A 25403-nucleotide genomic window follows, 5' to 3' on the forward strand; every position below is an offset into this window, starting at 1 on the left:
AACTGATCACATACATACATTAAAAGTAGAATAATGAAATTATTGGAGATTGAAATATTTTATGCTAGAATAAGAGAGCTATTTACAGGAGTCTGAACGAGTCTCAATTACTGACCAAGTGTCTAGTAACTTTGCGTTTGAATTTAATGTAATTTCCACAGTCCCTGATGCTAGCAGGTAGCGAATTCCAGAATCTTGGCAGTGCTATTGTGAAAGAGGATGAGTACGAGGAGGTGCGGTGGATTTGTATCTGTGCATCCATCCATCTATCCAATCTATGCAACCGACCATCTATTAATCTATCCACCCATTCAATTTACTATACTGTACATTCACTTATTCAAACCATCTATTGATTCATTCTTCTATTCATGCGATCTATCCATCCGATTCATTCATTCATTCATTCATTCATTCATTCATTCATTCAATTCTATCTGTCCATATCTGTCTTCATATATCTAACCACCTATTCAAACTGTATCTCTATTTCTGTCATCTACCTACCTTGGAACAAGTGGAGAATTCAGACATTATAGCAGCGCCGACAACGCTCACCACTAGTCACTGGGCCGTACCGAGCAATGTCAAACAAAAGAGAATTGAAATGTTGCTAGTAAAATGCATGACTATATTCTTTAAGAATCCACTGCACTAGTTAAGGTATGCATCCACTCTTGGAGTAAAAATTTACAATTTCCCCCAATCTAATTCAAAATTCACTTACTACTTTCTTACAGTTAAATGAAAGGAATGCAAAAGGAAACAGAAAAGAAAAGAAAATTTTGAGGGCACATGGCAAAAATTTGTGAAAAAACATCATATATTCTTTCGGTAAGCATTTCTTCGCTTCCAATTGATCTAGATGATTCATTTTTTCATCAAATTGATTCCTAAACATTGAATAATGTTGTAGTCTAAAATGAACTTAATAGCATTTCTCACTTCTTATGATTTTTTTTGTAACATGTAAAAAAGTTATTTTTATACATCTTGATTACACAACTTTTAACACTATATCACTTCGGAATAAAGTATTATATGACTTTCTCGTGTTCTCAACACGAATTTAACACGAGAAAGTCATATAACACATATTCCGAAGCAGTAGCGGCTGGTGGTCAAAATAATGAGTGTGCTACAATCTCTATATCGGCCTACTGTATACACTTATATGTATTTATCTTAATTTGAGACTCGCCTAGTGACGAAATATGAAGTCCATACGACATTCCTTCCTACTGCAGAACTTGTCAATTACCCTGGAGATAAACCCCTCCATCTTGGACATCATACTCTTTTCTATTGACAGTATTGCAAGAGCAGTGAGGCGATCCTGGGACAAAGTGTTCCTTAAAAACGTTTTTATGCGTTTAAAGAAAGAAAAGCATCTTTCTGGCTCAGCAGTGGTCATTGGTGTTGTAACCGAAATATTTAACAACTTCGTTACTTTACAGAATGGATCCTGTGAATTGTTGGAGGCTATGTTATGTATTGTAACAATTGAACAGCTCCATCTACATTTCAGAAGTCGGGTCTTCAATATAGAACTCCAAGTTGTGTCTTTAACACTCAAAAACAGTATAGCTGTTGATAGCAACTTCAAGTTCGCGTTCAAGAAAATTATGCGAAAAATTGTCAAAAAATATGTTGTTTAACAATTTTGTTGCGTCTAGGTAGGTTAAAGACTGAAACGACAACCAGTTTCCTGAATTATACGGTCACATGTAATTCCTTGGCTTCAATTTTCTAGACTGACTAATTCAGGAGAAACCTCAAAAACCAGGTAGATGGCAGCAGCGGTCGGACACTTGAATTACCAAACAAATTGTACATAATTCCAACACAGTCTGTGGTTCCAAGTTCTTCCACAAACAAGCATTCTTTCGTTACGCTTTACTTTTGTAATCTCCAAGCTGTGTTGTGCTGAAGCTGACTACAGCACTTTCCCGCGTAAAAATAGCCAATCAGAGCAGTGATTTCAGCTTCGCACATGCGCATTAGTTGTCTACATTCTCATGTAGAGCTTTGAGTAGCACAACGTACCGCCTGAGGCACCAAAGAGCGAAGAGCGAAGACTAGACACTCTATAACGCGTCGTGAACATAACCACGGGAAATTGTCAAATGGCAGATCAAATACTATGGTATTGCAAATACATTATTTGAGCAAAAATTATCATTGTGATGTAGCACTGTAGCACATAAGGACGGGCCGCCCCTGTTCCGAAGTTCTTTTTATTTATAGGTAGGCAATGCTTTTGCTTTGAACTAAATTAGTTGATTTTAGATTTCAACATAGCTCTATGCCTAAGCTTCAATTTGGTGTTTTAATGAAGTCGATAGTACAGTTCTTTTTACTTGCTCAAAGACTTAAAAATGTTCAAAAAACTGAAATAGGGTAAAAATGAAGTTAAAGTTTAAGTTCAAGCTAGGTAACTAATTACTTACTTTTATGCTCCTAAAACCTTTCTGCAACATAGGTGAGGCACTCTTCTTGTGTCTCGAGGTAAATTTTCCTCTTTTTCACAGCACTCCGGTATCGTCTTCGCTGCTGTTGCTCAGGAGTGCACTATATGTTGGCCTTCAGGGTTCGGGTCTCGTCTGTAGCATTCACACTTGCCATTGTGTATTTTCCTGGAGTGATGCTCATCTTCCGGAATATGTCCAATTAAACTTCGTTACCACAATTGAAGTGGCAGATAGCATCCATGACCCAAAGTTTCATGGTTGTACGATTTACGAGTACATACGTTTCATTGGGCAACGTCTCCAAATCAAACCATTGAAAGACTCGTTTACATTCTAAATCTTATGCTCAGCATACTGGGGTCCGTGAGCCTTTCGTAAATAGATTTCACCCACTTCTTGGCATAAGCAATTGCACATGCAGTACGAAGAAATTAAATTTCGTTCATCAATAGTGGGAAAACCTACACATGTTATGTATTTTTTTTTATTTTATTGGGTTATTTTACGACGCTGTATCAACATCTAAGTTATTTAGCATCTCAATGAAATGAAGGTGATAATGCCGGTGAAATGAGTCCGGGGTCCAGCACCTAAAGTTACCCAGCATTTGCTCGTATTGGGTTGAGGAAAACCCCCGGAAAAAACCTCAACCAGGTAACTTGCCCCGACCGGGATTCGAACCCGGGCCACCTGGTTTCGCGGCCAGATGCGCTGACCGTTACTCCACAGGTGTGGACCATGTCACATCGATAACGGACAAATATGCCATACTTTAGGAGACATTCTAACCAACAATCGTAGCGTTCACGCAACATTAAGGACTTGCATAGACCACGGCCGCAAATATGAATGATATAGGACAGCGGTTCCCAACCTGTGGTCCCAAGGGCACGCGAGTGATTTGAAAAGGGTGCGCGGATCCAAAACACGTTTTCACACAGTATTTTAATTAGGCTTAACTCTGCCACGTTCTCTGATTTTTATCAGCTTTCTCAAATTTCTTTGTTTATCTCAGAATTGTTTACTTGGTTATATAATGACGCTGTATCAACTACTAGGTTATTTAGCGTCGATGGGTTTGGTGACAGCGAAATGGTATTTGGCCGGAGGATTCGCCATAGATTACCTGACATTCGACTTACAGTTGGGGAAACCTCAGAAAAAATCTGACCAGGTAATCAGCCCTTGCGGGAATTGAACCCACGCCCGAGCTGAACTCCAGATCGGCAGGCAAGTGCCTTAGGCGACTGACTCAGCGTTTTGAGACACAGAACTTAGCAGGAATGAATTCGTCCCAGGGACTTCTCTTAGCTTGCAAGTCTTGCGTACCTATCCGAAATTTTTAGCTCTTTAAATTCTAATCTTCAGGGTCCAGTTTTAAAATTCATTTTAGTTTTCAGATAAATATATTCAATATGATAAATTTATTTTAAATGCTCAATCAACATGATTTTATTATTTGCTATTACATCTCAAATAGATATGAACGTTTTTGCCTGTTCGGCATCATCAAATATTTAAAATTGACGAAATCTAAACTTAATCCATTAAATTGTACAAAGTAATATGCATAACAAAGTTGATTGATTTTATCATGAGTTTTATGTAGTGGAAAACTATTGGTAGAAATGTTCAATTTTGAATTTGTGTAATTTGTTTTACCGGAAAATAAAGTATGAAATTTTAAGATTGTAGATATGAAATGTTAATACATATAACTCATGTTACATTATTTGTTAAATACCACTTATTGTACAGATAAAATAGTTAAAATTGATAAAATTTATAAAATATTGTACTTTGTATCTAGATTAGAACAGATCACATAGTCCTATGCAATTATTACGATGTAGCCAAATGGTGTATGTTCATGCAATACATTTCGATCACAGTTTCTTAAGTTCATCATAGCAAAATTGTCAGTTACTTCAACATTTCTAGATATAAATAATTTTATTTAAAATACGTATGTTACAGACCCAAGAACTCGACGATCGATCACTACAGAAGATCCAAATGCATATTTCAAACAAAAAAAGTTTAATATAATTTTGCTCGTTTTCGCTTCCTTTTCGAGATAAAAATTGTTTTATATGAAACATTTCACAGCGTGTTTTGGGAAAGTCATTGACTGAATTCCCAATATGTTCAGTCAATTTAAGAGAGCAGTGTGCTATGATAATAAATTATAGAAATAATTTTAGTTTTGTCATTTAAATGTGTAGAAATTTGATGCAAACAAATGTAACTATTCGTTGTGGAGAGCAATTTTTCAATGTTACATTTTATTCGAATCAAATTTCTGCACATTTAAAGAACAAAACTAGAATTATTTCAATCATTTATTATTGTAATACACTGTTCTCTTAAACTGACTGAGCATATTGTGAATTCAATCAATGGCTTTCCCAAAACACGCTATGAATGTTTCGAATAAAACAATTTTTATTTTGAAAAGTAAACAAAAATGAGCAAAACTATATTCAACGTTTTTGTTTTAAATATCTCGAAGAATAACACCTTAAAATTAATGACATTATTTACGGTTCACTCTGTATACACACAGACTGTATATGAAAAATATCGTGGAACCCATTTCTAATAAACCATGACTGATAACTTATCAGAAATAATTATGACAAGTACACCATTAAAGCCTTGGTATGGCTTTACGGATGAAGTGTCATATTTTTCGTATTAAAAATGTAAAAATAAAAGAAAGAAAAACCCGTGGAATAGGTTACGAGAAAAGATAATATACATGTACACGAATAAAACAGCAAGCAACAGACTCACGGAGGGATAGACGAATGGATGCCAAATGTTCTATTAAAACGTACTATTTTCACGCGTATTTAATATCAATAGAAATAAAATGTAAGTTATGTAGCCCTAAATGAAAGCAGACAATTCCTGTTTTGTTTATTTCTTACCAACCCCCCCCCCCTCTTCGAAGTGTAAAAGCTGTTGACGAGCCAGTACGGCTTTATTCATTCATTCGTTCATTCATTCATTCATTCATTCATTCATTCATTCATTCATTCATTCATTCATTTTATTCCATAGATCTTACATGAGCAATAAAGCTTTAAGATGTGGAACAAGTCAAAATTTTACAATATTACAATTACAATTTTTACAAATTTTTATAGTTTTACAATTTAGTAATTTTCTACAATTTTTACAATTTTGTGCAATTTTTTACAATATTCTGGCGAGATGTAGTGAGATGAGGTGAGGTCCGAGGATTCGCCAAAATATTACCCGGCATTTGCCTTTTGGTTGGGGAAAACCTCGGAAAAACCCAACCAGGTAATCAATTCAAAGGGGGGTATTTCAAATCAAAGGGGTTGATGCCAAGGACTCGCCATAGACTCGCCAGAGACCATCCGGCTTCAGTCCCACGGCTGTGGAAAACCTCGGAAGAAACCAAAGACCAAAGGGGGATCCAACCCAAGCCCGAACGCAGCTCCGGATCAGCAGCCCAGCGAGTCTGCCGACTGAGCTACATCGATGGCTCTACTAAAAGTATACAATACATAGGCAATCAGATTATTAAATTTACAAACGCAAACGATCTTTCATCAGTTGAGCTATATGTATAATACAAAACAAGTAAGTTAATTAAATTTAAGGCATAAACAATTCACCCAGTTGTGATATACAGAAACTGATAATACATATCATGCAAACTACTTCAAATTACAAACACAAACAATTTATCAATAGAGCTATATAGATTACTATTCAATTTAGATTTCGATATTACAGTAGCAATCTAAAGACAAGTACGGCTAATTCCGTGAGAAACACAGAAACATCTTAAACTTTTCTCTATCCTTTTTACAATAAGAAATTAAAAGAAAAGAAAAGGCAGTAAACTCAGTATCGTTTAATTAAGTAACATGTTACTAAATAGTTACCTAATATCCTTCTCAATGACAGTTGAATTTCTCATTCACTTGCATCGCTTTGTGTAACTGCAAGGCAGATGCGCAGCACATGCGTAACATAAGGAAGTTGCTCAAGATTCTTACGACAGTTCCTTGTGTGTTTACGTTAAGGGAAAATCAAAGTGTAAAAGGATAGAGTAAGTTCTTATAATGATGTAATTAAAAGACGGGACGTTACCGGAATTTTCGACACCTGGAAAAGCACTAAGTGAAATTCGAAGGCAAGCCATTGAGACACATGGTGGGAGGTGGCTGGCTCGCTGGCCGACTGATTCTTCGAGGACCGGACTGGGGATGGATCCATGCATTTATTTTAGGCTCATTTGAGTCAATTATTGGCGCCCACTTAGGGCTCTTAGGGTCCTTACACACGATTGACTTTTAGCCGCCAAGGTCGACGCAGTCGTTATGGACTGCTTGTCGCGGGGATGCAGTAATGTATTTCAGTGGAAAACGCCGGTTGCTTTACACATGAGCGCTCAACCCGACCGCAGACCGACTGCTGCCGCTGTCAAGCAGTCGCTCCCCGCGAAAGCGTTTTCTGCTTACGCAGTGGTCCAAAACGTAAATCTAGCTGTAGCCTACATAATAACAATTTTCCAATTTAACAGGTTATCATGTAACTTTGTAGAGTAGTTACAAGTAGTATATTTGTTTTGTATACAAATTCTGATTACGTTTGTATAAACGAAACTATCCGTTATAGGAGGTGTATTTAGAGAAAATTAATTACTTTTCTCCTATTTAACAACTTTTCATGAAACTTTGTACAGTAGTTACAGGTAGTATATTTTTGTTTTGTATACAAACTCTCATAACGTTTTTATAAGGGAAACTACCCCTAATGGGGTGCATATAGAGAAAAATAATAACTTTTCTCCTATGTAACAGATTTTCATAAAACTTTGTGCAATAGTTTCGGGTAGTATATTTGTTTTGTTTACAAACTCTGATTACGTTGGTTGCGCTCTCCGAGCCGGCTCACAGCTCATGAGCGGAATGCAGATATTAGCTGCGCTCTGTATAGGGTGGACTGGAAGAAGGGGTGATCTCGTACAAAATATACACAAAAGGAAGTACTATTACGAGGTTCAAGAAATGAATTCCCGTTCAGTGTTTACAAAACTATCTTGGACTTATTAATTAATACAGAAATATTTATTTTACAGAAGTAATAGAAATTTTATACCTACTTAAATTTACAATATCATTTTGTTATATTTTTATTTATCAGTACATGAAAACGAGATTTTATGCTGTTGCCAGCTGAAAGGAACAGTAGCAGTAGCGGCTGGTGGTCAAAATAATGAGTGTGCTACAATTTCTATATTGGCCTACTGTATACACTTATATGTATTTATCTTAATTTGAGACTCGCCTAGTGACGAAATATGAAGTCCATGCTACATTCCTTCCTACTGCAGAACCTGTCAATTACCCTGGTGTTAATCCCTTCATCTTGGACATCATTCTCTTTTCTATTGACAGTGTTGCAAGAGCAGTGAGGAGATCCTGGGACATAGTGTTCCTTAAAAACGTTTTTATGCGTTTTAAGCAAGAAAAACATCTTTCTGGCTCAGCAGTGGTGGTTGCTGTTGTAACCAAAATATTTAACAACTTCGTTACTTCACAGAATGGATCCTGTGAATTGCTGGAGACTATGTATTGTAACAATTGAACAGCCGTCTTTATTTCGGAAGTCGGGTCTTCCGTATAGAACTCAAAGTTGTGTCTTTAACACTCTTTTGTTCAGTACAGTATAGCTGTTGACAGGAACTTCGCGTTCAGGAAAATTAGGCTACGGTATGCGAAAAATTGCCAGAAAATTTGCTGTTTAATAATTTTGTTGCGTGTAGGTAGCTTAGACTAGAAACGATGAGTAGTTTCCTGAATTATAGGGTCACATACTTCCTTGGCATCAATTTCCTGGGATTCCATTTTCCGTCTCCTGCTGACTGATTCAGGAGGAACCTCAAAAAGCAGATAGACGGCAGCAGCAGTCGGACACTTGAATTACCAAATACATTGTACATAGTTCCGAGTTCTTCCACAAACAAGCATTCTTTCGTTACGCTTTACTTTTGCAATCTCCAAGCTGTTGTGCTGAAGCTGACTACAGCACTTCCCCGCGTAAAAATAGCCAATTAGGGCAGTGATTTCAGCTTCGCACATGCGCATTAATTGTCTACATTCTCATGTAGAGTTTTTGGTAGCACATTGTACCCCCTGAGGCACCAAAGAACTAAGAGCGAAGACTAAACACTCTATAACGCGTCATGAACATAATCACGGGAAATTATCAAATGGCAGATCAGATACTATGGTGGTATGGCAAATACATTATTTGAGCAAAAATTATCATTGTGCTGTAGCACTGTAGCACATAAGGACGGGCCGCCCCTGAACAGTAGCCTACTGATCGTAATGAAACATCAGTTACAGATGTTCGATGCCTGCCTTTATTAATGTTGATTATAGAAAACAGTTGCTCAATAAATGTTGAGCCAAACATAGCAATCGTTTTCACAGCCAGCCTGTGTAGTCGTGGATATTATTGCTAATGTTTAGTCTTGTAAAACTCAACCAGGCTAGTAGTATTATTCAAACGATCTTTAGCCCTTAGGTCACATTGAAGATCAATGAGTCCGAGCTGTAAATCGTTAAATGTTATGTTTTATTTAACGACGCTCGCAACTGCCGAGGTTATATCAGCGTCGCCCGTGTGCCGGAATTTTGTCCCGCAGGAATTCTTTTGCATGCCAGTAAATCTACTGACATAAGCACATTTAAACGCAATCGACCTGGCCCGGAATCGAACCCGCAACCTCGGGCATAGAAGGCCAGCGCTATACCAACTGCGCCAACCAGGCCCACCTGTAACTTATATGACACTGTTTCAACTGGTGTTGAAGGAATTTATTGTGATAACTTTAAACTTCTCTCCAATTAAGACAAGATTTTTAGTAGATTATTTTACGACGCTTTATCAACAGCTTATGTTATTTAGCGTCTGAATGAGAAGGTGATAATGCCGGTGAAATGAGTCCGGGGTCCAACACCGAAAGTTACTCAGCATTTGCTCATACTGGGTTGAGGCAAAGCCCCGGAAAAACCTCAACCAGGTAACTTGCCCCGACCGGGAATCGAACCCGGGCCACCTGGTTTCGCGGCTAGACGCGCTAACCGTTACTCCACAGGTGTGGAGACAAGATCTTGGAATCTAGAATTAAATTCATTTTGAATTTCAATTAATATTTGTATATAATCGTTTAACATGGCTTCATCACGAGGAGTTTCTATCGTTCGAAAGTAAGCCATATTACCTTTCTGAAACTGACTTACGAAAAGTGTAAGTTTACGACTGAAATCCCGTAATTTATTCAACATATCAACACTGAGCTGGCCTTTTCCCTGAAGAGAGATATTTAAATTGTTGAAGATTAATATATTTAGTATCTTTATGTCTGGACTCGTAATGACGCATTATGTTATGTTTCTTTCTACCTTTCAAAATGTTATGGCAGATAACGCACTGAGTATTTACTCCAGCAGCTATGAAAAAATAAGCATTTTCCCATGCAACATTGAAAGAATTTGCCTGATGATCACTATTCCGTCTTTTAGATTCCTCCATACTGTATTGTAGCAGTAGGTAAGCAACGTGAAACAGTTACTGAGAATACACACTGCACTCCACTCTAGATAGCTGAGTAGTCGTTTCCCTCTCCTCTACCTGTAGCCAGTCTATGTCATTCTGACGTATCTTCCTCTCCGATTCGGCGAGCGAGCTATGATTTCTATGAGAATCCGCAGTTTTAAAGATAAAAGTTGTCACTGTGCATAAGAAAGTCCGCCATGCAAACCTCCGCATTAAACTTGCCGTAACTCGCAAACCGATACAGGTTTTGAATATCAGCCACTTTTAAAAGTAATTTCCATTTTTTCTAAACATTTCTCTCGCTTTGAACCTACATCTAACGTGAAAAATAAAAAATTCGTCGCTTATCAACTTTTGATATGTCAATGCCTATTTTGAACTGGTGACTTCGAAGTTAGTTTTTTTTTTCTCACTGTCCATAAAAGATTTTGATTTCAATTATTTTCTTTGCGTTTCTTAGACATTTATATATGAATCCTAAAAATTACAGTGCAATTGATTGTCTCTCATTGGAGCTACGACATTATTTGAGAGCATTGACTACTTCTCTATTCTTGATGACGCCGGCAAAGTGACTGACCGCCACTTGCCGTTAAGTGTGAATGAGTTTGCATTGGACGTGACGGTGATGGTGATGGTCCGTGACGTTGATGTTCCGTATAATGTGAATCGAGCTTTAATCTTTCTACTGGTACAAAAAGGGGCACACCAATACACAATTTAATACTTAAAATACACTAAACAATATGAAACAGAAACATATCACAGAGATATCCACGTGCTTACAGACGAGCTGTCGTCTACTTGCGTCTCCTTTGTATGGTGGGTGACTAGCGGCCGTTTGAGAAGTCAATAAATTTATAGCCATAAAACTTTTATTATTATTATTATTATTATTATTATTATTATTATCTTGCTCAGGATAGGGACTGATGGCGGGCTTATGTGAGAGCGGTAATGAACCTCCGGGTTCCTTTAAAGCCATAAGTAAATATTATTATTATTATTATTATTATTTCATTGTATCTTTACACTTCCATTAAAGAATAGGCTTCTACATTTCTCTAAATACATTGAAGCGTTCATGCAGCACTCACGGGCAGTTGATTTATAATTAAAATATTTCAAAATAGGTACGCAACATAGGCAACTTCGTGATAACACAGATATTTCACTTTATATTGTATAATTACAATATAACGTGGTTTTCTGTCACCCTGACAAATATTTTTATTGAAAAAGTGGAGATGTCACAAAGGACACTGTTTCCCAAATTTCCAAGTTCTGAACAATTAAATTAGTTGCTTCATTAATTACATCAAAGTAACGGTAAGAACTTCTGTGAATTTGAACCCATGCCTTGATAATCTAAGCAAGGTATTCAATGGAAATGAGGATCACTGTCACTATCCTTAAGATACTAATCATGGTCACCTGTGACAAAGATCTTCATAAAATATAATGTGCATTAATTTGAGAAAATCAGGGCGGACAATACTTCGACTGATCTGGGCAGGTCAGTTATAATACACGTAGGTCTAGCCTCACATCTACACCAGTGAAATCTTCTTTAGAATTACATGTATCATGCATATAGCCTAATATTTAATGCTTTTCTTGTAACGTAGTTGTCTCCGTAAATGATTGTTCTTTTTTATAATCAACACGTGTGTGCAATCAAGATACCTATACTGTTCCTGCTATTCAGCTTTAGCAGCTTCAGTTGTGTTGACAGTTGAAGAAAATTCTACCCACAGATGAACCTTCTTTGTTATTTCATCCGTTACTATGTAAATTCTACGAGAGATAGTGGCTTCTACTCGTCCCCCATGAGAGGAGGGGAACTGGCTAGGGACTGTCTTCGCAAGTAGGCCGCTATGGTGGACTAATTGTACTACCCGAAATGAAATGGTGTGGTATGCATGCCTTAAGGCCTCCAGCACTACAGATTTCCCTGCAGGTTATCCCCGAACTCCCCTACAGTCTAAAGCAGCCATCGGCAAATTTGTACTCACTATGACATCACTGGACGCAAGCCGCAATACATAAGATGTAATATCAATCGAGGAGTATAGAGCACTCTATTCGGATCTCAGTTGCGGACTCTCAACCCAATTATCTGACGTAGACTACACAATATTGATTTATAGATGGACAGATTATATTTTATTTCACATTTATTTTTACTATGCTACTGTGCCTCAAATCTCTCATTGACATGGTAGCTGTATGAGCAGTGGCGGAATCTAGTTGGAAATAAACTGACAATCGGTCTGCGTAAGAACACTTCGTTTTCTGCTTGATTTTCGATTCTTCACTGAGCCTGTTTCTTTAAATCTTTTAGTGAGTCGTCTAATTGTTTTGGCAGAAGGAAACTTTATTCGAAATTTTCGTATTACTTTCGCATACGACTTTCTGCCTTTTATGTAGCTTAGGTATTGTACATATACACACGTTCACACAGTGAGAATTTCTAGGCATTACCTAAATACACAATAATCACTAAACTTTATACACTAACTTTGTACACTTGAAGAATTGAGAGTTTCATTACACGACTTCTAAGCACACTGAATGCCATATGGCTACTGGAGGCCGATTGTGCGGCAGAAACACAGCCACTCTTTTCTGGGACCTATGACAATAATAGCTCTGTAGAAGTCAATTTCAAAGGCATGTTGGGTCCGATAAATATAATATAAGTATCAAAGTAAGTAATAAGTAATTTGAGGGTAATAAACCCATATATAAATAATTGATTAAATGGTGATCTTACTTGTGTTAATTATGTAAGCATGTGTGGCTTACAGCTGTTTCGGTGTTACTTAAAAGTAGTGTACGAAAGATTCAATATGAAACCCATATATATTTGATACTCTGTAGAAGTCATTGCAACTGTTGTTGCATGATAGTTTGTATACACCTGTTAAGTTGTATTTATTAGTTTCTCTTGTCTATGTGCTAAGATGTTTTTGTAGTGTGTTCTGTATGCAATGTTGTATTTTAGTTTCTTGAAAGATGATACGATCTTGTACGAGTACGTATTCTTGTTTTCGTATGTTAGTGTGATATATTTATTTTGTTCTTGTATTTGTGTTGCGTTTTCTTGTTTCGTTTAGTAATCTTTCTTATAATGTTGTCTATTATGCACTTAGCATTCCGATCCATGATGCACAAATTCATCAACATTCCTATGAGCTAACAAGACTATAAGGAAGAAATACACACTATCAAATAGCACAGGAAAATGGATACAACTCCAACATAATAGACAAGAAACCAAAATACAACAGTTACGGGTATAATCTTGTGGGCTCATATTCTTTTTTTTTTTTTTTTTACATGTTCCATATTCTATACTCGTTTTTTTGAAAGATGGGACATGAGAGGAGTGTTGCGATCGGAAAAAACAACAATGTCACACAGCGTGGTAGACCTGTTGCTATGGTAACAATGATTGAGTTGCCAAACTTACCGTTCCCACATGGCGAGTGCTTAATAGCTCTCTTGGCGACATTTATTGTGCACATAATGTTAGCATTGGTACGTTTCGTCTTTGATTCTCTGTTGGTTTTGTATTGTTTTCTTACCTTCACGTCAATTGTCAATGAATGTTTTAACGTCAGCCATCTTAACAATTGCTAGCTTCCATCAGCTGGCAGTGTGGAAATCCATATTGGCAACATGGCACTGTAGTTCCAAGCTCGGCTGCTAAACTGTCATGTCCCATCTTTCAAAAAAACAAGTATAGCTGTGAAGCAATATATGAATACCATGGAATGTAAATAAATACAGTACAATATATATGAATGTTGATGAGTCTATGCATCATGAATCAGAATGCTGCGTGTTTGTGTTGTGGGGTGATTGGAGGTGTTATGCAAGTGTGTTTTTTGTTTTTGCATTGAATATAGTGTCTCGCCTAGTTTAATCTGTGTCTGGCAGAAATTAGAAAATATTCTGCTAAAAAGTTAACACTTCTTTTTTTCATATCTTTTTCATCATAGCTTCTTGAAACTACAAGGTCTGATATCCCATATCTTGACTTTTTTTCCGTATAGGTAGAAAAGCTTCCATTTCACTCAAAAATATTCACAACATAACATTTAAATCATCTCTCTAACAACCTTAACTATGTATAAGTAATTAATGAATTGTTACAAACAACTGCTTAACTTTATTAATACAACTCAAGCATTTACTAGAAAAATAAGTACCGGTATTGGTATCTACTGAATAAAAAAGTAAAGACTAATCAATAATCAGTAAACTTTAAACTGTTAGTTATTTTGCAAGCAAAAGAGTTTACTTATTTCTATTCAGTTAGCCCAATACCAGTACCATGATACTTACTTAAATTTTAATTCAAAAGTACATACCACCATCGATATCAATAAATTTATAGCCATAAAACTTACATTATTATTATTATTATTATTATTATTATTATTATTATTATTATTATTATTATTGTTATTATTATTGTTTCATTATATCTTCTTTACCCTTCTGTTAAAGAATAGGCTACTACATTTCTCTAAATACATTGAAGCAAAAATATATAAAAGTATGACTATTCTGAGAAAAAAAATAATTTTTAAAAGTTTTTTGATCCTTTATAATTAAATTTAAATTATGGTTTATTTAACGGTGCTCGCAACTGCTGAGATTTTATCAGCATCACCGGTGTGCCGGAATTTTGTCCCGCAGGAGTTCTATTGCATGCCAGTAAATATACTGACATGAGCCTGTCGGATTTAAGCACACTTAAATGCCATCAACCTGGCTCGGGATCGAACCTGCAACCTTGGGCACAAAAGGCAAGCACTCTACCGACTGTGCAACCCAGGCCGACTCCTTTATATTTGCAAGTTTACAGATTCGAGGTAGCCATTTCTGGAGAATAATGAAAGATTACGGTTATATTTATATAAAAATTAAATTATTGTCTTCAATCTGCTGTGCATTACGGATCTCGGTACTGGTAACTTATTTTATATTCAAATATCGATATATGAGACTAGAATTAGCAGTGTTTCATGAGCAAAAAAAAAAGTGTTTGTGATTAATTCACAAAAAGATCTTCGGAAGAAGTATGAACAGTTTCCATTCATCCCTGTTGTTCAATATCTAAAACTATTATTCTTCCTCTTCTTTTCCTACCTTCCTTTATTTGAAATGTCCATCTTAATCTAGGTCTTCCTCTTGATCCCTTTCCTGTACCTACTTTAGCTGTGATTCTGCTATTTTTCATTCTTTCGAAGTCCTCAAACCATTAATCTTTTAATTTTTATGGCACTTATTATAGTATATTAGGCCTATATAACGACATACGAAAGTGGAGCTTTATTACCAAATGGGTCACGACTGGAGGGAGTGATCTAAGACTCACGAGTTAAGGAAGCTACTTTTGTACGAGTTATATACAATACTTTATCTATGTTATACGTTATTTGCCGAAAATTAGAAGAAAATAAATCTATAAATTCAATTAGGCGTATTAAATCTGCTATATCAATGAAGAATTTTATTCTTTATGATTTATGACGTCAGCTGTATTGTTGCTATGGTAATAATAGTTATAAAATGTTTCATAACATGTTACTAAGTAAAGTACTGGTAACGTAGTAACGTGTTTTCCATTTTATTTAACAATAAAGGCAAACTTTTGGAGTACAAAATAATGGCCTACTTTTGCAACGAAAGTAGATAAAATATAATATTCCCAGTTCTTATCGAATACTTGTGTTTCAGACTTTGTTCTTTCTCGCTTTAATTAGTAAGCTTTGCAATTTACTTTTATATTTTTCATTTAAAACCTGTTTCTGTCCCATATGTCAAGACTAGCTTGAAGTACCTACATTTCAGTTTTTTTAATTCTTTCATACATTCTTGGTTTAGAATAAGCCTTTCAATTTGTGGTAAAACTTAAAGCTATTTTGCATTCTCCTATGAATATTTCTCCATCATCTTTTCCTGCAACGTTCATTTCACTCATAAAATCTAATGAACTATTTATTTCTTTTAATGTTCTATTGTTTATTTCAATTTGTTTCTTTATACTTTTGACTCTTGCAATATTCACAGTTATCACTTTTCTTCTATATTAATTTTTATACCATATTCTTTTGTGACTGTACCCCATCTAAGTTGCTGCAGTTCAACCTACACACTATTTAATTTTTTCCTCGTAAATCATATATCATCTGTAAATCTCAAGAGTTGTTTCCATTGAATTTGCTAAAATTCTAGCAAATATTTCGTCCATCACCAGATACATCCCATAGTATCAACAATGCATCACAGTATTACCTACAATAGAACCGAAAAACTGATATACCAGTATACAAAACGAATAGAATATAATTTGAAAATACAGTACCAACATATTCAAACTTAATTTACTAGATACAACATTGCTGCACATATATTGAAAAGAAAAAACCACACATAGCCTATGTGATTTCAGAGATCGTTGTATTATAAAATTCAATAACTTCTTTTGTTAGCAAGATGGTTTTATAAATACAAATATAAAAAATTCAAGTTATCCCTTGTTTTCCCTTACTTCACTGCATCTAATTGTAATAATATAAGATTTGAGAAAAATATTTTTCTAATATCCATTTAACTTATTAATACCAGCATAATGGTTTCATAAATTACTACTTTCAAAATGCTGGTGTTGTTGTTCTTCTTTTTCTTCCTGCCACACATTAGGCTTGGTGGCCTGTTACGATCTCATTTCAGGGGAAAGAAATTTTTTCGAATGGATGGTAGTATATGATCTGGCGAGGCATTCTTGAAGCAGGCACTCTGAGAACGTGGAATTTCCACTTCTGTCTATAATTCTGAATTTTCTGTAAAATACTGTCAATTTTTAGTTTTTCTAAAATATAAATATTTTTCTTCTTATCTAATTTTGAATAACCTGTAGTTCTTCTTAAAAATTCCATTTCATTGGCAGTGATTGGTTGTTAATAATTTGAAAATGGTGTGAACTCTAATTAGTATAACGATACATCTATATAATTTTATCTAGGCATTTTTCAACAAATGAAATACAACACATTATTGACACTCAAATCAGAATGTATTTGCTTAATATTATTGAAAAAAGCTCTTACACTTAGACATGTGAAATTTGGTGAAAATAAAGTTCATCTCCATGATCATATACAGCGATGGCTCTCGTTAGTTGAGGCGTTACTGTGAAGAAAAGTAGGCAATAACATCTCGTCTTTATTTATACTACAATTAATCACATTTTTGCTAGAGGCATGTGCGAAACAATTAAGATATTTCACATTATTTCGAAATAGTGACGACATAGCTCGACTTTTAAACTGGAAGTCGTTATGACAAAAATCTGACGCCCATTTCAAGAACTTTGAGGCTGTCTTGATATAACTACTCATTAACAAAATAAATTTAATATTAGAAACTTAGAAAGTCGTTTGGCACGTGACATTGTATTTCCTCACTTAAATTTGAATCTTTGAGACTCTCTCAAAGGTACACACTCTATGACGAAAGCAATTCAACGCATGTAAATATCGAATTTGTGAATGACAAATTTTGTGCTGCGAGGTTCATCATTCTATACAGTACAGTACCCATTTAAATATTTTATGAACTTGTCCTATTAAGTAATAATTCAAATAGCTCTACTGTTTTGCCATCTCTCCCATTAGATGAAGGCTTTGCTCAGATTGTTACTGAAATTTTCACAATGGAAGACTGATGTGAAGCTGACAGAGGTATAGTAGTATAAAGATATTTATTGGACAGGACATGAAGCATCCTGAAGCACTTCAGCCTGAATAGAGTTTTCCGTGTACCTGTAATAGAATGAGTTAATAGCAGTTGTGTTGCCTGGCTAAACAGGCTCCATCATCCACGACACCACGCAACTCCTCTTCAGCCATCAAATCCATACACCAATACTTCTGGAGATGATACCACACTTCACCTGTCTACATGGATCGTTAGGTCCCTATGCAAGCAAAAGCCTGGGGACTCCAGTGCCTCTAATACAGTGCCATCTATCAAACTTTGGACAACCCGCAAGTAACACCCACCATGATGGACAATCAATTCAGCATCATGCAAACACAAGAGGCCCAATGTTTTCGAGACTGAGATGATGATAAAAGGAGAAATGTAATGAATTTTGATAAATAGTGAGGGAAAATGGGAGAACATCGAGCAAAACTCTGAAAACTTTACTTGGCTTTGTCCACCACAAATACAATTCAACCATTGCCAAGATTTTAACTCTGGTTCATGGTCATGGTAAGCCAGTGCTCTGCCAACTAACCTATAAGGCGGCTTAAACTGACAAAACTTCCATCCCACAGATCCAGTCTAACATTGTATATCAGTTCTGAATTCTTATTTTGTCTGCCATCAGCTATCTCGGGTTTCTGGTAAAGTTGAAAAGATGCACAACATGGATGCTATTTGAAGTATTACTTTATGACATCCATCCTGTCTCACGACATTTTCATTATTTTAATGAGTAATTACTGAACCTCTTTCTTATACCATATTCTATTCATTCATAGTTTAGAAAAAAATCTTTCCAACTTAAGCTTCATCACTTCCTCAGACTGACAATGTTCCTTCTTCTCTTAGGTTCTTAACTTGAAATCAATTTTGGGTTCATTCTATCTATGATCTTTACAGATTACATTGCCAGCAGTAATCAAAAGATGTGGTCGTTGTCTAATTTCATCATCCGGCATTTTTTCTTATCTTCAGACTCCTTGAACAAAACAAAGAAATTTCATCTCAGCTACAATATAATACAGCTTTCATTCCTTCTTACCTTCTTCCATGACTCTGAGCCATATACTAAAGCTGGCACAACTAGAACCTTATACAATTTGTATTGTGTATATCTCTATTTTCTTAGTTTAAATAATATTGTGATTATTCTGCAAGAACAATAACTTGATATTTAGCTATTTTGTTCTTCATATCGATATTGTAGGATTTTATGGCTCGAAATCATGAATACTTAGAAAGGGAGATTGAAGTGAAATTACAAAAGCTGTAGGTTTGTAGAAGTACCAAGAACAGATAAAATACCAAATGATAAAATTAGATAAATTTACAAATATTTACACTCTTTGAGAACATAAAAAGTAAACTCAAAATGTATATTATGTGGGTATAATCAATCGAAATAAACTGAATACTGAAAGACCAGGAAGAAAATGAAACTGAAGTTCGAACAGGTCATTTCGATCTAACCGCTAGTGCAGGTGGTGATGGTGAGAATGTGATCGTGATGGTGGTAGCGATAGTGGTGCTGCTGCAGGTGGTGATGGTGATGGTGATGGTGATGATGATGATAATGATGATAATGATAGTTAAATGATATGTCGCATCCAAACTAGTTAGTAGTTTTCGAAAACGGCTACTCATTACCAAATCTGTTCTCTATTTTGAAATGTCGCTATCTCAATTCATCAGAGGACATATTAAAATATCAAGTTTTAGATTTTTTCTTTCTTTCACACATGCTAATTAATCAGACTCGAAGAGTTAATGTTTATCAGAATAAACATTCATAATGAAACGTCATTTCTTCAGCTTCCAGTAACGCTTCGCCACTCTTTTGAACTGGTAGTATGAAAATACAAACAATCACCTCCCATCTGTTGTGACATCTTAGAAGTCAAAAATATACTCAGCATAAAAACATCTCTTCGTAAAATTGGACATAGCCCATAAAATATAAATACAAAGTGGCAATAGTGAATGCTGTTACAAAAATATCATATACAATTATAAATTAAACGTCTCTTATGAGGTCTTTACACTGAACACGAAAGAACTTGAAGGAAACACTACAGTCCAGCTCCCTTGTAGGTTCGGACGGCAAAGATCGTGCTCAACAGGTACAGGGCCGAATTCACAAGGCCAATGATCTGAAATCAAACAAGGTACGTGTAAGTTATGTATGCTTGTATATCTCTGGTACTTCAGACTGCAGGTAGGGGAACTGTATCACTAACCTATTATTTGTAAATGATTTTATCGACAAAATGTTCTCACTAATGAGAAAAAATGACATAGTATTCCATAATGTAAGTGCAATAATTATAAAACGCGAGATAATTTAAAAAAAGAAAACACATGCCAGCCAAGTTACTCTCTCTTTTTCACTAAATGTTGACTTACAAATCCTGGGCAGAGTAGCCTACTTTGGTTGCAGAAAGAATAATATTTAGGTCATTACTATGATTCTATCAGGCAGTACATCTCGCTTGACAATATGCGTCAGAGAAAGAACAATTATTTGTATACATCTGAAGTCTGATTAGTGTAATATGTAACTAGTCGGCAATGTATGCAATGGAGGGGGAAAGGAGCTGGCCACCTTACCCCATTATTCCTGTCCTAGTTGTCTCATAAGTGGTGCCTTGTTCGTATCACTTGTGAGGTTCAAACCTGTCTTCGGACAGTTGACTAAATAATAACAATGATCCGTTATTGTAGACTTCATTCATTTTTCAATTAATGTGTTACAATGCCATTTTTACTCAGATTATAACTCTTTTTGTCACTTCTTATAATTACGATTAATTTCAATTAATTTGTTTCTTTACAATATACATCTCTGACGTACACATAAATAGAGTCCGGAAGTTCAGGCATTTATTTTGGCTAAAATAGACAGGAAAATAGGCACTAAAAATTCAGAAAATAGGCAGTAAAATAATAAAAATAAGCAGTTAAAAGTTACGAAAATATACAGTAAAATCATCGATTGCAGTAAGTACAAGTGCAATTTATTATAAAATCTGACAAATTAAAAAAAAAAAAAACAATGACAGCCAAGTTATTCTGAGTAATTTCATATAGGTAATTTAATAAACATGTGTATCACATTTCAGCAGTGGCGTATACTGGTTAAAGGGTTTGGGCTACCGCTGACCCTATTATTACACAAAATATATCTAACAATTACTTTAATTTTAATTACTATGGTAAAACTAATAATACAAAATTATTACATTATGTTATATTATAAACTTTTTATTTTGTAATTTCCTTGGGCTACCGCCGGTAGCCCCGGTAGCCCGCAAAATACGCCCCTGCATTTCAGTAAACTTTGTCATTGTTCCTGCAATAAGTCCTATGTGACATATTTATCGATTTTCAAATTTTTGCTCTATTAAATAACTGAAATAGTGATATGGCAAATATAAAATCTCCTATATGTAATTATATTTCTTTCTTCCGAAAATGTAGGAATTCACAATCTCCTATGTACCACTGCCATAGAATGAAAAAAATATGTTTTTTTTCTTCCTACTGAAAAATTTTGTATTTTGCACATAGGAGTTATTGCAGAAACAACGACGACTTACTGTTCTTGGTTTACATATCACGACAAGATGATTTTTCAAGTTCTCAACTACTGTATTATAGTCAGAAAGAATGTTTTTCATCATGGAAAAAGACTATTACTTCCACCGAAGTGATTGGAGCTTATTTAAAACATGATATTATGAATGGACTCAAGTTGGTAACAATAGCACAAACTAATGTGACAATCCTGCTAATCACTTTCAATGTGATTCCTTCTGTCAGAGAAATTATACTTTTCCTCTTTCTGCATCATTTTCTTGGAATCTGTAGAAACTGAACCTCTCAGATGAGACAAACCAACAGCCTCGAAGTGTGAAATACAATAGTAGTAACTAGTCCCACCAACTCTTGGTCGACTAATCAGCTAGTTTGTAGGTATGCCGCCACAAATAATTTAAATGTATTTATGTGGAGTGAGGTTCTCAATAGAGATTCTCATTATGCAAAAATATCGTTTAATTTTTGTAAGAGGTTCTTCATTTATAAAATACAAATTTGTTTTTATTTATATTTTTAATACATTCGGAATTCGTACAATTTCTTCCTTGTACTGATTTATTTAATATATACATAATAGCAAAAAATATCTATTAAAAGCAAAAAAAAAAAAAAAAAAAAGCATTCAACCTTAAAAATAGGAACGGAAGTGAACTATGCAAAAAAAAGGCAAAATAAAAGCTGGCCCTACTATTCCGAAATGTGCGGAAACATAATATTATTCTCTATTAAATTTTTTCGTAAATCTACCCAATTGAAAAAAGGCATTTTACCTAACTTCCGGGCTCTACTCATAAAGTACTTGTACAAAATACATGTTGCTTAAACACATCTCAACATAACATGTACAATATTAAAATGCCTTAACAAAAATTATGCAATACTAAACGAGAAATGTCTGGTGGTTGGATGTTTGATTGTCAATATTTCAGACATAGTCATAGGTCTTCCTGGATGTTGCAATGTCAGAACTGACGACCTCCCCGGATTAAGTAACAAAAACTATAGTCCAAGTTTCAGGAGAAAGAGAAATAATTTCAGGGCATATTTCACCAGACCTATATTTACTAGACCTATATTTGACTAATCAAGAATACGAGTTTATTCTGCTATTGCAGTGGTTTCCAAATTAAGGGTCATGGGAATTGCGAGCTGATTTACATAATGAAGCAAAAAACGCTTTATTTACATATGGTACACTTACTGTGTGTCCAGAAACATAAACAACATTTAATATAAAAATGAAAAGAAAGTTTTAATAGTTACACACTAAATAAAAATTATTTTATTAATACGACAAATATGCCTGTTTTCCAGATAGTAGCTCTCAAATCTGGACTCTGTAATCGATATACATGTCATAGTGATATTACTTTCAAATTCAATGAGATTTCTCGTCTTTGTTTTCATGGCAATCATAGTCGAGAAGCTTATTTTGCATAAATATGAAGTTGCAAATGCTATAAAAAGTAAAAGCTTCTTTTGCAAGCTCTGTGTACTCATGCATCCTTTTGATTCAAAACTGATCAGTCTAGGCAAAAAAGCATAATTTCAAATTCCATCAGTAAGTACGTACATATTTAATTTTTCCTTTTTCTCTTTTTTTTTTTTAATTTCAGCCAGTTGAACGCAACTGTCTAAAAATGGATTTAGTATCCATTGGTGACTATAGTATTTTTCCAGTGTCTTCCAGGAAATATTAAAAAAGCTGTTGTTTAGACTTGTGCAAACTTAATTGCATGTTCGCAAAAACAAACTCAGTATTAATTGTCGTATCATATGTAGCTAAATTTTTCACGAGTCCTTTAATGTACTGGAATGCATCAGATTCCTTTTGCCATGTGATGTCGACCAGAAATCAAATTTTTTTAACAAATACTTTGATTTTATCCCTGGCTGTTATTATGTTAACACCTTGGCCTAGTCAATCTATAATTCAAAGTGTTTAAGTGTTCGAAAATATCAGCAAAGTAGGCTAAACTAGAAATTATATACAGTATATTCTTATTTGAGAACCTCGCCGTCCTGTGTTAAATATTGTTTTTTTCCATAACTACGTAGTCATCATATATATATATATATATATATATATATATATATATATATATATAGGATCCCAGCATAGCTAAGTTGGTTAAGAGCACTTGAGCATGCCAAGCTGTGAGATCCAGGATTCGATTCTCAGTGCTGGAATGAATTTTTCTCCGTCAATAGTACTAGAAATGATGTTCACGTAATATTTTGTGTTATTGTTGCACTCAATTCTTCTATTTCGGTCATTGTTTGGGTGGTATCCACTAATTTTGACTAAATAATCGTTGTTTTCAATTTTACAGGATTTTTAATTTTTCGAATGGGATTGATTAAGTTTGGTGGTGGGGGTCACATACAGAAGTTTTGCCCAAAAGTGGGTCGCGCCTTCAAAAAGTTTGGAAACCACTGTAGCTATTGAATGTAATAATTTATTGTGTTGAATGCTTCAAAATTACTTTTTAAACCTAAGTCACATATTTCAATAATTTTATGTTACCTTCTTTTTCCAGGGAAGTCTTCAATTTCATATTTCTAAGTTGAGGACATTTGGAAGGAACAATGTTTCTATGTCTCTTCTAGAGCTCTGCAATGCAAATTTTTCACTTTCTCATATTTGTTCGAAGGTCCTGCACTTGAAGGGGTTTCATTTGAGCGAAGAGCACTCTAAAACATGTTGATGAGCAAATTATGCTCGCGTGGAAGGTGGTTCACAGGAAGCAACTGGGAGTCGTTTTAAATTTTCACTCGGAAATGCACACAGGCTACAGTACTCTTCACTGTCATCTAATGAGTTAGAAGTGTTCTATGGGATTCATTCATTCATAATGTTCTACCCAAAGGCAGGTCTTTCACTGCAAACCCAGTATTCTTCATTCTTCCCTATTTTCTGTCTTCCTCCTTGTCTCCTCATATAATCCATATATCTTAATGTCGTCTATAATTTGATATCTTCTTCTGTCCCGAAATCTTCTCCCATTCACCATTCCTTCCAGTGTATCCTTCCTTATTTTTCTCAACCAGTGACCCAGCCAATTCCTTTTCCTCTTTCTGGTCAGTTTCAGCAACATTCTTCCTTCATCCACTCTTTTCAACACAGCTCCGTTTCTTATTCTGTTTGTCCATCCTTCTCCATATCCACATTTCAAATGTTTCTAGTCGCTTCTCTTCACTTCGTCGTAATGTCCATGTTTCTGCCCCCATATAATGCTACATTCTACCCAAAGCACTTCACTAGTCTCTTCCTTAGTTCTTTCTCCAAAGGTCCGCAGAAGATGCTCATTTTTCTATTAAAAGCTTCCTTTGCCTTTGCTATTCTCCTTTTGACTTCTTAGCAGCAGCTCACGTTACTGCTTACAGACATCCCAAGTATTTGAAGCTGTCCACTTGCTCTACTGCCTCATTTAGACTTCGCAAGTTTACCTTCTTCATTTTTCTTCCTATGACCAGGTTTTCATCTTATTTGCATTTATCTTCATCTCATACTGCTCACAGCTGTCATTTAGCTCTAGTAGCATATCCTTTAGTATCATCTCCTCTTCTGCTAATAATGCCATATCATCAGCAAATCTTATACACTTTATTCTTCTTCCTCCTACTATCACTCCTCGCTTGTTCTGGAAACAGTTCTTCACTAAATCCTTCGAGTAGATGTTGAACAGGATAGGTGATAAAGGGCATGCCTGTCATACTCCTCTCCCTATTTTACTTCCTTTTAACATTTCCTCTCCTATGCTGACTTTGACTTGTTTCATATAAAGGTTACTGGACAGCCCCCTCTCTTTCCAATCCACGCCTATTTTCTTTAGAATCCCAATCAGTTTATTCCAATTCACTCTGTCAAACGCATTTTCTAGGACCACAAATACTATATACACTTCTTTATTCTTCTCTAGGTATCTTTCACCT

General features: G+C 35.2%; 1 protein-coding gene across 6 annotated transcripts in view; it reads right to left on the minus strand.

Annotated features, from left to right (window-relative positions):
• Positions 1 to 17153: 17153 nt before the first annotated feature.
• LOC138696238 (CKLF-like MARVEL transmembrane domain-containing protein 8) overlaps positions 17154 to 25403 on the minus strand; it is a 131228-nt gene continuing 122978 nt past the window's right edge. For all 6 annotated transcript variants that reach the window (XM_069820913.1, XM_069820916.1, XM_069820917.1 and 3 more), the window contains one exon: positions 17154 to 20020. In XM_069820913.1, the coding sequence (XP_069677014.1) occupies positions 19940 to 20020 (81 nt within the window). In that variant the 3' untranslated portion in view covers positions 17154 to 19939. The remainder of the gene's footprint in view (positions 20021 to 25403) is intronic.

This window comes from Periplaneta americana, chromosome 3, assembly GCF_040183065.1.
Source record: "Periplaneta americana isolate PAMFEO1 chromosome 3, P.americana_PAMFEO1_priV1, whole genome shotgun sequence".
NCBI classification, from domain to species: Eukaryota; Metazoa; Arthropoda; class Insecta; order Blattodea; family Blattidae; genus Periplaneta; species Periplaneta americana.